Below are 15,602 nucleotides of genomic sequence, written 5' to 3'. Positions count from 1 at the left end.
GAGATTCTGATGGGTCATTGGCGGGAAGAATAAGCATTATAAGTGATTCCACTGAAGAAAATCTACCCCCCCCCCCCACTTATCAATGAATATTAGTTTCAAATTTTGGCACAAGGCCAGCAATTTTTCAAGAATGAGTGAGTCGGTTACGTTGACTCCATTACCTTTTATTTTTATCGGGGTCAACGAAATAAGTAGCAGTTGAGCAAAATCGACCTTGCTAGAATTTGAACTCAGAACATAAAGACAGATGCAAAGCTGTTAGTCATTTTGATGGGCGTGCGACTGATTCTGCCAGTTTGCTGCTTTGTAATATTTATGAATATTGGTTTTAAATCTTGGCCCATGGTCAGCAATTTTGGTGTGGAGAGTTGTGAGTGGGGAAGTAGATTACATTGACACCCAGGGCTCAGCCGATCCTTATTTTAGTGACCTCAAAAGATGAAAGGCAAAGTTGACTTTAGTAGCATTTGAACTCAGAACATAAGGATGAACAAAATGCCCAGCTGGCAATTCTGCCAATTTGCTGCCTAATTCTGTCTTCAAATCTTAATCCCAAATATTCTTCAGCTTGGAACTGTTGACAAAATAAGTTTTTTTTTTCTCTGGATCTCTTACATCAGTATCTACAACCAACAGGGAAATCTTCAGCCCATTTTATACCTCCATTTCTAGTTCCCTTCTATGTGAAATTTTGATAATGAATATACATGTTAAGGGCACAGACACCCAAGTTACCCAGGGTGCCAGAAACCCTAGGACTGGTTCTGAATGAAGTTCTCACTTTTAGAACAAATATTTCCCAAATTTTATTTTATACCAAATTCTAAACAACATTCAAATCCATTTTTTATTCTTTTACTCTTTTTAGGCCATGCTTTTACTGTGGCCATGCTGAAGCATTGGCAGTCTTTATAATCATATTTTTATTATTTTTTGTTACATTGGGCAGATGAAGTTTGAGATCCATATTCCACTGAGGCTTTCATCAGACCAATGGATTCGCACATTGGAACAGTTCCTCTTACTTCTGCTCATTCTTGGACGGTGGCTCCTTCCCAAAGGTAAACTGACGCATGACCAACTCTCACAGCTTCTCTTGGTTTATATTGGAACAGCAGCTGACATCGTGGAATTCTTCGACGCTTTCAAAGAGAAGGAAGTATGTTGTGTGCTTAAATATCATTATCATCACCATCACCATCATAATAATATCAATATTATTAATAATAATAATAATACTGAAAATAATCAGAATTCCCTTGTACTACTGTGAAGGATTTTTACTCTTTCAAATACATGGGGGAAGGGTTTACCCAAATATTCTTGTTATTGGTGGACATTCTCTGCATGTTTGTATACATTGCACATCTTTGTAGGTAGACAAGCTATATGGATGTTTGTGTGTGTGTGTGTACATATATATATAATACATGTGTGTGTGTATCTATATATATAAATATAAATATATATATATATATATATATAAATATATATATATATATATATATAAAGTCAGTAAATGGTGGAGTTGTGTTAACCGCACGTGGAGAAATAATAGGAAAATAAAAAATAATAATAATAATAATAAAGAACAAAAATAAAAACCCTAAATTCCTTATATTCCCTACACAAGAAAGAATCAACAAGGAGAATCTTTTTATAGAGAAATTCCAAACGCTTCTTAACATACAAACCCCTCGGTGACCATATTCCCTTCTCTCGCCTACCCAATGAAATACATATAAGTTTACTTCTTGTTTCTCTAAGAGCAGACATAAACTTCCTGTTGACAAAGAGTCCAGAACTCCAACTAAAGAGTATAAAACCCACAGAATTGTCTTCTCTTACATACACTTCCTGTTTTGACACCACACTTCCTGTTTAACACATAAACTCTCAGCCTTTTTTAAACACTACATGATTCTTAATTCCATGCATCCTAATCTATCTAACAATTATCTACATGGATTACCATTGAACTTTAAAAACTCAAAGACAATATAATGTATTGGTATATTTATTTTTTTATATATTTTTTATATTTTTGTAAAAAACATTATTTTCATTTCCCCTCTTCTTGAAAATTTGCCATGCAATGAAAGCCGGTTAGAAATCCTTTTTAATCCTCCTTATGCACATCTATATTAAAATATGCTTTCAGTTTAGCATTCTACCTTATTATTATTATTTTTTTTTTTTTCCTATATATATATATATATATATATATATATAATACATATGTGCGTGTGTGTATATATATATATATATATATATATATATATATATATATATATATATTGGTCTGTATAGTCCTTGATATATTCCTTTTTAGATGGTATTGGATGGTATTGGATATGTCCATGTTCTCCATATATATATATATATATATATATAATACATGTGTGTGTGTGTGTACGCCTAGTTAGAATAGAGGCAGCTGATGAAGGAATAATTCCAAGTGGCTATCTGTTTTCCTATGGGTTCGTTCCATTGTCTGTAGTTCATTTTTTTAACATCCTGTACCCTGATATGCATCTATATACACATGTAAATGTAAGTATGTACATATATGTGTGTATACATGCATATATATATTCTTTGTATTATATATATATAATATATGACACACACGCAGATATACGGTATTGTAAAGGGAAGACATAATGATAAAACTCTTCCCTGTGCATCCTGGAATTAAAAGAAAATGCATTACAGCTGCCATCATATGTGATGACAAGTCTGGTGATAGTAAAAAGAAGGACAAAGAAATTCTCTTGTGTATCTCCACAAAGAAACAAAAATAAGTCAACCATGTCTACTGACTTTCTGCCTCACTGAAGACATTGGTTGATCTTCACAGGGAAAGACGATCAATTCAGGGCAGTGTTCAGAGGTGATGGTGGCTCTCTGGAAAGACTCTTTCTTTCTCTCCTTTTCCTATTCTTTCTTTTGTTTCTTCTTCTTAATTATTTATCTAGAGTGTCCAATCTGATTTAACTATCTGTTTTATATTCAAACCAACTATTTAAAAAAAAAAAGAAAAAAATCACCCCACCAAAATCTCAACACTACATGATAATCCCAGATTAATTCAAAATAATGTAAATAAATAAAGCTTACATTTGACAGAGTAATCTAAATGCTAGAGTTATATATTTATATATATATATATATATATATATCGTTGACCACTACATTTATATTTTTTTTCTCCTTGTTTCTCTCCTTATTTCTTTCTGTGTTCCTTTCAGTTGAAGAGCATAGCTCGAAACGTCAAAGACTTTCTCTATTCCCGAGCGTTAAACTAATACATCTATTTGTTGTTTACACCACCTGTCTTCGTCTGTTGTTTTTTCCGTAAATTCTCCCATTATGTATATATGTAACCCTTTAGCATTTAAAGCAGCTAGGGTCCAAATATTCTACGTTTTATGTTCAAACTGGCCAGATCTAGCCTGTCACATCACTACCACAATGTCATTTAAAAAATAAACAATCACATCATCAAAATCTCAAAACTACAGCATAATGTCAAATCAATTCAAAATAACTGGTTAACTATAGATTTTCTAGTGAATCCAGAGCCAGTACTGTAAGTTATGATGTTACGTATACGAATACACCTATGTGAAGAATGCAATTGAAGATAGGAAAAATAGGTAATGGGTGTATATATACATTTCAGGAGTTATTTCTCTGTCATCAGCACCACATCCAACCCATCCACCATCATATTGTTTAAATACCCACTAAGTTTAGTGGTATAACACATTCCTGATAACTAGTAATTAAAATTTACATACTAATTAAAAATAATGTGAATAAATAAGCCTAATATTTGATAGATTAATCTGAATGCAAAATGGTTAAATTTGATTTATAAAATAGGATTTTAACAATTATTAAATTCATTAGCTGCTTTAATGACATGTAAACTCATTAAATTTCTTATTTTGTACAGGTTCGTTATAACAAGTTACTGTGTATAATCATCTTGAGTATTTGGTCAATGAGTTTGATCCAGTTCTCATTGGTTCTCACAGCATCCAGCGCCCGTCATGACCAGTCAGGACTGGTATCCCAAGAACGTACATCACGCTTGAAAAACTGTTGCCAAGCTGATGTCTATGGTATTATGATCTCAATATTTCTGCAAGACGGCCCATTCTTGGCCCTTCGTTTGATGCTTATCTTCAAGTACAAAGTGGTCAGCTACACAAATATGTTCTTCACATCCAAAAACAGTCTCGTCATTATTCTCTTAATCTACAGACTTGTGGTTGTACAGATACAGATGAAGAAATCAAATTCACCAAAGATATCTCTACCGATTCATGCCAACCGGAAGTACCAAACAGTTCGAGTCATTCATGAAACAGAAACAAACTTCCCAACTCAAAGGAACATGTTGCCGATGAACCAGTCTCCCAGTAAACCCAACGGGCGTATAAGGGGCCGGGAATTCTACAGGACTCACCAATTGAGCCAGCCTGCTCTGAACTCGTCCAGTCACCAGTTGTTACCTGTCTACCAGCAACAACAACCATCGAGTCTACCTCATTTGTCCTCGAGGAAGGGTAAAGCACACATGAGTCACTCTAGTTTGCACTCAAGCCATTCTCACCAACATCTCACCAACAAACCACTTTTCCCTCCAAATCAAAACAAAATGACTCGGTCCATGACCACAGACAGAATCAATTCACCCATTTGAACACCTCCCCTCATCCTAGATACAATAACCATTCTCTCTTGCAAAAAAAAAAAGAAACACTCATACACAAACAACAAAAACAAACACTCATACACAAACAATACTCAAAGGACATTCTATTAATCTTCTCTCTTCGTCCAGGACAGTCAACAGATTTGCCATGAGAATCATCCTCACCACAAGATGGCACCACTAAGTATTCCTAAAATTCTTAACTTTTATTTCTTTTGTTGTTGCTTTCTGGGTTTTTTTACACTGAATTTCTTTTGGGACATTGTTACAAGGATGGTTTTTTTTTCAGTTTTTGTTTGACCCAAGGTCAACTAAATGGGCTAACTTCTGATCATGCTCCAACTGTGACCATCACATTTAAATCTAGCACAAGGCTTCTCAAACAGTGCATTGAAAAGTGTCTCTAGGTGCTCCACAGAGTTTTAAGAAACTGAAGAGTTTATTAAATCCCTTATTAATTCTTGAATGTCTTAAAAAAAAACAAATACCTCATTAGTCATCATTTTATTTTAGACATCAGTATAATTAATAAAACATAGTAAACGATAGTTTCATATATATGTGTGTGTATGTGTGTGTGTTGTATGGGATATGGAGTCCTAAAATTATGTGGCTATCACAGCAAGCTCCTGTAATAGACTCAGCTATCAAACCACACAGTAACCCAATGCAGAAGATTCAATCAATGAAATTACTTGACCGTAAAAAGTCAGGTGGTTTGAGAGGTGAATGTATCTATTTAGCCACTTGATGTCCTCAGGATATTTTGCAGTCTTCTTCATGTAGTAATAATTACAGTTTGGAATAAAATGATATTTACATGTTTGCATTAATATGCATGGCATGCATATTAATGCAAAACAATTCTGTATTCAGAAACCAGTGCAAAATCTGCTCTATTCCTGAAGTGGCTCTCTCACAATGAGAACTCTAATTAAATTTAATAAGTTTTGACTAGAGACAAAAAAGTCAAGATAACTGCAATCTCACCTTGGGATGAACAACTCTACACAAGTCACTGATCTTGTGGAGATATACTAAATATACTAGGGCGGTGAGCTGGCAGAATCGTTAGCATGCTGGGCAAAATGCTTAGCGGTATTTTGTCTGCCATTATGTTCTGAGTTCAAATTCTGCCGAGGTTGACTTTGCCTTTCATCCTTTCGGGGTCGATTAAATAAGTACCAGTTACGCACAGGGGTCGATGTAATCGACTTACTCCCTTTGTCTGTCCTTATTTGTCACCTCTGTGTTTAGTCCCCTGTGGGCAATAAAGAAAGAGATATACTTAATATTTTGGATTAAAGGTGAATTTCATAATCTTGAAAGTGGTCTTTATAGGGACGATGCTTTGCTCACTGTATGACCGTGTTAGAACAAAGAAGAAAAAAACTTAGACACTTTAAGAATGTAGGTTTGTGTATCACATTTAATGACAACTCTAAAGTAGTAAATTTTCTAGATGTTAGTCTGGGTCTTTGAGCCTTTCCATAAACCAAATCAGCATCTACCTTCTCAAACAATCCTAGAGCTGTCATATGTTCCTTAGTTAAAAGTGTATCCTCCTGTATATCATTGCTCTGATAACCAGGATATAATTGACCATAATACTAGCCACTATAACGAGGCTCCAGCTGGGGCTGATTATAAAGAAAAAAATAGCACATCTCCCAAAAGGCTTTAATTCTCCTGCCTCTACTAATCTTGCGAGGTTATCTAACGGATGTCCTGCTCTAATTAATATCGAATTAATATGAAAAAGTGTTAACCATAGACAATAGAAACTTACTAAATCCTACTTTAACTGTCAGAAGGACTAAGGATAGAGGTGTTAGTACAATTGCTAATCATACGTGTGCTAAACTTCAGAAACTAAATACCAATGAATATCCTAAGAAATATATTGGTGATAATTACAATTATTTGCCATCTGAATATAATAAATTAATAAAACTAATATGAGTTATGCCTGTGATATGCCCAATATAATAACTGTGAACAGCCATAAAACTAGCTTACAAAAATGGTGTAAATGAAGTAGAAAGAAAGAAAAAAAGATCTGTTTGTGAAATTATAAATAAATCAGTGATTAAGTCATTAATGATGATAATAATGATATTGGTTTCAAATTTTGGCACAAGGCCAGCAATTTTGAGGGAGTGAGTAAGTCCTTTACATTGACCCAAGTGTTCAACTGGTACTTAATTTATTGATCCTGAAAGCATGAAAGATGAAGTCAACCTTGATTGAATTTGAACTCAGAACTTAAAGACAAAGGAAATGCTGCTAAGCATTTTGTCCAGAGTGCTAATGATTCTGCCAACTCAGCACCTTAAAATTATAATAATAATAACAACGACATTAATAAAAGTAACCCTGTAGATGTTGCTAAATTACTTTAGGCTCCACAACATCAGATTGGAATAAGCTTAAAAATAAAAATAACAATAGTTTATGTAGGAATATTTTGTGATTCATCCCCTCCCCTCCATTGTATAAGCTGCTTGAAATTTGGTTTGAAAACTTTTGAAGCTTCAGAAAAACACTTCCCTAAGTCCTATATCATAAAATCTTCAATAGACACATGGTTAAACTGGCTTACTCAACCATGCCTAATATTGCTGAATATATAGTAAAATTTAACCATAGTAAATTGATCTATGCAATTTATAATAATACAAACTACTGACTGTCCATCTAATAGTACTATTCATAGCCATCTAAATAACTGAAATAAAACATCTGCTGCAAATAATCAACATATTGATGTAGTTGATTCTAATAAAAGAACTATTAATGATAGTCACTGAAACCATCATACCTACCAAAAGTCAGACTAATCTTGCTCTATGTAATTTTCATAAGAAATCATTGTGTCCTATTAATAACCAGTGCCTTAAGCAAAATATAGTGTATAGGTGCTCTATCACTGCTTTTGACAAATGTTTATATCGGTGCATCCTCTTCATCATTGAAACTTCATTGGAATAATCACAAATCTACAATCAGACATAAAGACAAGGTTAGTAGTTCTTTTCTAGCTAAATTCGTACATTCGCTCATTGATAAGAGTGTTGGAAATAAACTTGCTTGGTCTGTTGTATGTAATGCACAACCATTATAAGGATGGTGGTAGTGATTGGTTTGGTCTTTGTATCTGAGGCATTCCATATCAATAAAATTAAATCGAATATTATCAATCAACATGATGAATTAATTATGAGATGCCAACACCTTCAATACAAATCGGTCCTATATGCTAACTGTACTTAACCTTATACTTAATTATTGCACCTATAAATATTATAGCCTAGATCAAAGCAATTGTATAATTCCCAAACCTATGGTTAACTATTATTTTGTCTCACCTTAATAATAGATTATTTATCAGACCATATTCAGACATTCCGTTATTTGTAAATTACTTATTACCCATTTTTTTATAACATTCCAGCCTATTATATTGTATGTCTAAACTATCTTTTGTATATCATTGAAGTTGTTACTGAAGACCACCTTGATTCTATAATCCTACACCTTAAACTTCTTTACAATCTTCATTGACTTTGTCTATTATTATTATTATTATTATTATTGTGTGAGAGAGCAGCATATGCTGTCAAAGTGACACTGGGGTACAAAAATACGAAGCCCAGTATACCCATCATGACTACCGTCTGATAAGGGTACACCAGGCACATGCATCACAACTATATGTGCACAACATGGTAATCTCATATTAAGATAAACAGCACATGACCTTGCAGGTGGGGCCCAGTTAGACTTTTCTTCAGGTTGAGTAGCCCATCCCACTTGAAAGGTCCATGAATAAAGCTTGTTTAAGGATGATGAATGAAGTATGTGTGTTCCCAGAGGTGAATTATTCACATCCCAAAGAATTCCTCTCAACACATAGTTATGATGCTCCCCCACTACTTCTGCTCATGATCAGAAATGCACATATTGTCAGCCACCAAGGGACATGTTCAACTGGTTCAGGTCAAACAACTGACAAGCAAATCTGTGGTATTGAGCAAAATATTTGCTGTAGCCCAACTGTTATACTAAGACAAAGCAATGTACACGATAACACTTCCAATCAGTTAAGATCAGAAGCCATGAGAGCCACTGCCTGGGACTGCATCAGGGCATTTATTATTATTTTTATTACTATTATACACAGTTCATTAAAATTACTTTTATAATCCTGTTGGCGGATCCAATCTGATAGAAGTGTTCACTTTTTAGCATTAAGGATTGGCTATATGTTTACATCCATAATCTTCTATACGAGATCACATACCTGTCTGATATATTGAGGTGTGTATAAATGTATGTCTGTATGTTTAGATAGTTGTATGTGTTTACATTTTATTCTTCTTTGCATGTATTGGTTCATTTATACGTAAGATCTGTATATATCTCAGTAGGTCTAGACATTTTTATGTGTATGTATATATGGTTATATATAGTCACAGTGAGGATATATAAACCTCTTATAGGGATATTTTATCCAATATACACTGGTTTAATATATCATATTTTGAAGAGATATTTCTTTAATGAATATATTATATAAAATATCGTTAAATATCAAACATTATTGCTGAGTTAGAAAACAGAGATCTAATGGTTACAAATTAATTTATTAATTAATCAATTAATTTGTATCCATTAGATCTCACATCTTTCCTAACTTGATAATTATGTTTCTATATATGTACATATATATGTATGTGTTTGTATGTGTGAGTGCATGTGTATACACTATTCTCTATTTAAATTAAATGTTTTTCAGGTGATGCAAATATTTTGTCTTTACTTTTTCTGTGAGTGTATATATATGTGTCTTTATATTTTGTCTTTACTTTTTCTATGAGTGTATATATATATGTGTGCATGTTTATGTGTATGTATCTATACATACATGTATGTGCATATATTTGTATATCTATATGTATATATAAATGTCTATATGGATATACACAAAAGGGGCCGATAGAATAAGTCCTAAGCTTACAAAGAATAAGTCCTGGGGTCGATTTGCTCGACTAAAGGCAGTGCTCCAGCATGGCCACAGTCAAATGACTGAAACTAGTAAAAGAGGGTTGTTTTTTTTATCACCAGTTATAATAAAAACAATTTTACATTAATCTGGAAGATAACTCTATACTTTTGTAGAATACAAATTTATTATTCTTTAACAAGAATAATACTGACAGTGGCTTCAGTTTCGGCCGGCTAAACCAATGTTAATACACAATGCATTGAAATCAATCTTTGCTTTATGTAGCCTCTGTTGAGATAAAAATTTCCTTAGGCTGTTAGGGTAGGTTGTGATGGAGAAATTTTTATTGGTTAAATTTGGGGTTATGTTATTGCTTGGAATTTAATTATGCATGTAGAACCTTGTACATATGGGTGTATATTTAAGAGTGTCAGCTTCACGTCATGGGATAGTTTTTTAATTGTTCACAAATAGTATGTAGATAGGTACAGGAAGTTCTTTTGGTTAGAGGATGTGCCAACAGTCTTAGTTATCTTTGTTTTATTGGATTTAATTCTTTGCTTTGACAATGTAACAGTCAAAGTCCCAAGTTTTGTCCAGTATTTGAAAACTTGGTAATTGGGTGTAACAACTTTCTTGGAACGAAATTTTTTGGGGGTTCCTGAAAGAATTTAAGTAGATGGCATGTTTTAGCTGATCAGTATGTTTCTTTACTTGTTGATGGTATCTAGGATATTTCTTGTTTTTCATTGGAAGGTGGAGGTAATCAGTCAAGCATGTCATGGTGTTGTTACAGTAGAAGTTTCTTTATCTTGTTCACAAGAAGATAAGGGTAGGCGTAAAGGTTATTAGTCTCTATGTTTCTCTTTAGGGGTTCACTTTTCTTTAAGCAGTTTGATAAATATGGGGACATTTTAACCTTTGTGTTTTATGGAGACAAAGTTTGTGGGCTTATGAATATATAAATATTTTCTTCGATTCTGCTTCAAATGTGGAAATTTTATAACATATTGTTTCAGGCCTATGGATATATGTGAAAGTGGAGCATTATAAAAAGTGTGTATACACTCCTGTATAAAACTGAGAATAAAATTTAATTTATAAATATATATATATGTGTGTGTATGTGTGTGTCTTTTTTCTTTATATGTAATTTCATATACTTTTTAAGCTATATTTTAATATTTACTTTAATTAATTTATTTTCTCTTTTTAACTCTTCCTGTTTTTGTTAATATTATGGATGGTCAACTTTCTGAACTTCTATCTAACACCTTAATTAATATGAAACAATATATCTTTATTTTTAGTAATCAAACCAAGCTAATTTCGGGCTTCCATACATTTTATGTATAAAGAGAAAAAATTGTGTCTGTTTACCTAGAGTTGAGTCATTGGTGCCACCATGGATGTTATTGTTATCTGATGTGCTAGCTTTCTTTATTTGTATTGATTTGGGAATATGCAATCGTATTGTATAATGCATGGAATGCATAGTAATGCAAACATGTAAATATAATTTTATTCCAAGCTGAAATTATTGCTACATGAAGAAGGCTGCAAAATGGTCCTACACTAAGAATGTCGAGTAGTTAAATATATTCAACTCTCATACCTCCTGACTTTTTATGATTCATGATGTCCTCTGACAATGGTCTTTCTCTCTCTCTCTCTCTCTCTCTCGCACACATACATACACACATTTTTTTCTTACACACTCTTTATATGTATTATGTATTTATGTGTATCTATATAGGTATGTGTATATAATGTGTGTGTGTGTGTGTGTATTGTGTAGTAGTAGAAGTAATAGTAGTTGTTATAATAGTGAGCCACATGACAAAAGAAGTTGTTGTGTTCAACAACTTTTTACACAGAGTGAGATGGAGTCAACTTAGTCAGGGATGGTCATCAGATCTGGCAGAGCTGAGTTTAGAATTGAAAGTGAGTATTTATCTCTCTAATACAAATTGACTACTGTACTCTAATTAAGCAATGTACACTAACTGACCTGTTAATAAACGTATCCTAATTAACCTTTGTACACTAATTAATCTATGTCCACTGATTAACTTGTTGATCTTATGTGTAATAAAAACTTTTGTATATTAATTGACCTGTGCAGCAATATTTCTTTATATTAAACGAACCCCTTCTTGACACCTAAACCAGAGGTGGGGGTGCAGAAATATTAATTAAAACAATAATTAAATATAACTTTAATTTATTAACTATGATTTTTTGTCTAATTCACTCACAAGTTGTCATTAAAGGAAAAAAAAATCTTAATAACTGAACTTGAAATGCTGTTGTTTAAAGTTGAATTAACTCCACTCTTTGGTCTGGATTATCTTCTTTAAGAGTTTGGATTATTCTTGGAATATGACCTTTCCAATGACTGAACTTCAAAATGCAATTGATGTTTGCCTTTGAAATTCTTGTCTCATTTGCTGCACAGATTTTCTTCGACTCTGGCATTATGGCTCTGATTTGTTTTCTTGCACTGTGGGGCTTGTTGATGTGCACAGTCTTCTGAAGCATTTCTTGTGGACATTCCAGTTCCGTCTGCTTCTGTAAGTGTTGTAAGTGAATCTGTTTGAAATTCCCTCCCAAATTCTCTTTGCACTTTGCACAAATTCAACTTTGCACTTCAAATTTTCAGATTTCCTTTGTTGAAAACTTAGACTGGCTCCCTTAATTATTTGTAAGGGGTTCAATCTAAAAAGAAATGAGAAGTGTCAGTTGTTAAAGTGCATATGGACATTTTTCTGGGAAGATACAACTGGCATTGGTGTGTTTGCATCCTCATAATGTAGTGGTTTTGGAAAAAGAGACTCATGGAATAAGAACCAGGCTTACAAAAAAGTGCAGGTATCAATTTATTCAAAAAAAAAAATTCATGGTGCTCCAGTATGGCTACTGTCTAATGATGGATAAAGATAAAATATATAACCCCATCATAATTTCAAGAAGGGATTGAAACCCTCATGCTAAGTTATATCTTACCAAGATCAATGCCCACAAAGCCACCCAAGCAACTCTTACTTCAATCTTAAAAATAAAATAAATCTATTTTTATAAAAAAAATCTTATCTCTCTCCTGAGAGATTTATTTACTGAATTTATTCTGAGAAAAAAGCATATTTACCGAGATGCAATTCGAAATTCCCGCCACTTACATAGGGGAACAGCGATGAACAGTCTTCTATATACTATATTGGATACACGGTGTTCGAGTGGTGTGTTGATTTTCTGTTTACTTCTATTTCTCTTGACCATATTATACTGATGAGTAGGGGTTGTATAATACTACAATAACTACGAAATCATGATCTATAAGTTAGTCTGTTTTTAAGGGGTTGGCTTTGAGAGTTGCATTTCCTCGCGTTTGGTAAAAATGTGATTTTTATGGTAGTCTGACCTTAGAGTCCCTCATAGCGTGAGGCATTATTGTATAGTAATGCCGTTATATAAATATAAATATATATTTCGGGAATAAATGATGGATTTTTTCCCTTATGAGGTTTTTTCACACTAGCTACTTGATAAATTCTTGTAAAAGAATTCGTCCTATTATTGAATATATATATATATATATATATATATATATATATTTATATATCATCATCATCATCATCGTTTAACGTCCGCTTTCCATGCTAGCATGGGTTGGACGATTTGACTGAGGACTGGTGAAACCGGATGGCAACACCAGGCTCCAATCTAATTTGGCAGAGTTTCTACAGCTGGATGCCCTTCCTAACACCAACCACTCAGAGAGTGTAGTGGGTGCTTTTATGTGTCACCCGCACGAGGTCCAGTCAGGTGGTACTGGCAACGGCCACGCTCAAGATGGTGTCTTTTATGTGCCACCCGCACAAGAGCCAGTCCAGGGGCACTGGCAACGATCTCGCTCGAAAATCCTATGAAGGCCAGTCAAGCGGTACTGGCAACGGCCACGCTCAAAATGGTGCATCTTATGTGCCACCCGCACAAGAGCCAGTCCAGGGGCACTGGCAACGATCTCACTTGGCTTGCCATGTCGTCTCACGCACAGCACATTTCCAAAGGTCTCGGTCAGTAGTCATCGCCTCGGTGAAGCCAAATGTTCGAAGGTCTTGCCTCACCACCTCAGCCCAGGTCTTCCTGGGCCTACCTCTTCCACGGGTTCCCTCAACTGTTAGGGTGTGGCACTTTTTCACGCAGCTATCCTCATCCATTCTCACCACATGTCCATACCAGCGCAATCGTCTCTCTTGTACACCACAACTGATGCTTCTTATGTTCAGCTTTTCTATATATATATATATATATATTTATTTATTTATATATATATATTTTTTTTTTTTTTATAGTTTCAGCTTAGAGCTGTGGCCATGCTGATGCACCGCCGTGTTGCTGCACTGTTATTACAGGGAGCCTCTTACAATATGTGGCACTTAGTGAAGAATGGAGTTTGATTTAGCAACCCTCATTTGCACCTCCTGCCACGAGGTAGGTTCATCTGGGACTCTCGATAGGAAGAGATCCAGCTTTGATTAAAAAACCCCTACATCTACTTTGTGCAGGTTCCTCAGGCTCTTTGGGAGAATATTAAAAAGCTGTGGGCCCCTGAAACCCAAACTGTTGCAGTAACTGGTCCTGAAGCGCGATGGCATTGCTGGGATCTTTGGCACTATGCAGTGTCGTCCCGTTCTGGCATTGGTGTAGCTTTCAATGCCAAAATTTGGCACAATTCCTTCCAGGATCTTCCAGATGTATATTACTGCATACCTCTCCTGCCTTCTCTCCAGGGAGTAGAGTCTTAGCTGTTTCAGCCTTTCCCAGTAGCTGAGCAGTTGCAAAGAGACAATCTTCTTTGTGAATCTTCTCTGAATTGCTTCAAGGTCTGCTGTTAATTTCAGACTGGTGGGTGACCACAGCTGTGAGCAGTAATCCAGGCGGCTGAGGACGAATGTCCTCCAGAGGATCATCATGGTTTCCTTATCTCTGGTTCTGAATGTTCTCAGGATCCATCCAGCCAATCGTCTGCACTTTGTTGCCATCCTGGTAATGTGCACTTGGAAAGAGGTATCATCACTTATGTCGATACCCAAGTCTCTCACTGATTTAGGCTCTGGGATTGAAATTCCCTGCAGACCAGTGTACTTTGTAAGTTTCATATTCAGTTTTGGGCGTTGGTAGCGCAGGGCTTGGAATTTTTCAGCATTAAACTGCATATTATTATCCTCAGCCCATCTGTAAACTGAGTCCAACTCCTGCTGCAGGTGTGCAACATCACTGGAGTTCTGTATTTTCTGCGAGACTTTCGTATCGTCTGCGTAGATTGCAAGAGTGGCTATCCGGGCACTTGAAGGCATATCTGAGAGAGCGACTATAAAAAGCAATGGTCCCAAGACAGTGCCTTGTGGAACACCGCTCATTATTTGTGTTTTCATAGAGGTGGCTCCATTAGCCACTACTGCCTGACTTCTATCTTTTAGAAAGTCATGTAACCTCTCTCCAAGTTTTCCAACTGCCTGACTTCTATCTTTTAGAAAGTCATGTAACCACTCTCCAAGTTTTCCAGCTATGCCAAGATCATGCAGTTTGTGGCATATCACACCATGATCCACTTTGTCAAAAGCTTTTGCAAAATCAAGGTATATTACGTCCACATTTGAGTTGTTGAGTAACTGCCTCAACACCCAGTCATAATGTTGTAAGAGCTGGGTCAGGCAGCTCCTATCTGGTCGAAAGCCATGTTGGGTATCACTCAGCAATTTATTTTCTTCAAGGAATGCGATTAGTTTTCCTCTGACTATCCTTTCCATGACTTTGCTGATGTGTGAAGTCAGAGAGATAGGCCAATAGTTTTTGGCATCT

The 15,602-nt window shown here is 34.9% G+C and overlaps 1 protein-coding gene across 3 annotated transcripts in view; it reads left to right on the top strand.

Moving 5' to 3' along the window:
- LOC106878981 (transmembrane protein 26) overlaps nt 1-8,429 on the top strand; it is a 130,251-nt gene extending 121,822 nt beyond the window's left edge. For all 3 annotated transcript variants that reach the window (XM_089342979.1, XM_089342977.1, XM_089342978.1), the window contains exons 3-4: nt 953-1,162; nt 3,965-8,429. In XM_089342979.1, coding sequence (XP_089199105.1) covers nt 953-1,162; nt 3,965-4,717 — 963 coding nt within the window. In that variant the 3' untranslated portion in view covers nt 4,718-8,429. The remainder of the gene's footprint in view (nt 1-952; nt 1,163-3,964) is intronic.
- Nucleotides 8,430-15,602: the final 7,173 nt, after the last annotated feature.

The sequence above is a fragment of the Octopus bimaculoides genome, chromosome 26 (assembly GCF_046866305.1).
Source record: "Octopus bimaculoides isolate indiv1 chromosome 26, ASM4686630v1, whole genome shotgun sequence".
Taxonomy (NCBI): domain Eukaryota; kingdom Metazoa; phylum Mollusca; class Cephalopoda; order Octopoda; family Octopodidae; genus Octopus; species Octopus bimaculoides.
Note: the sequence above shows the minus strand (reverse complement) of the source record. Positions and strands in the feature narration are given on the sequence as shown.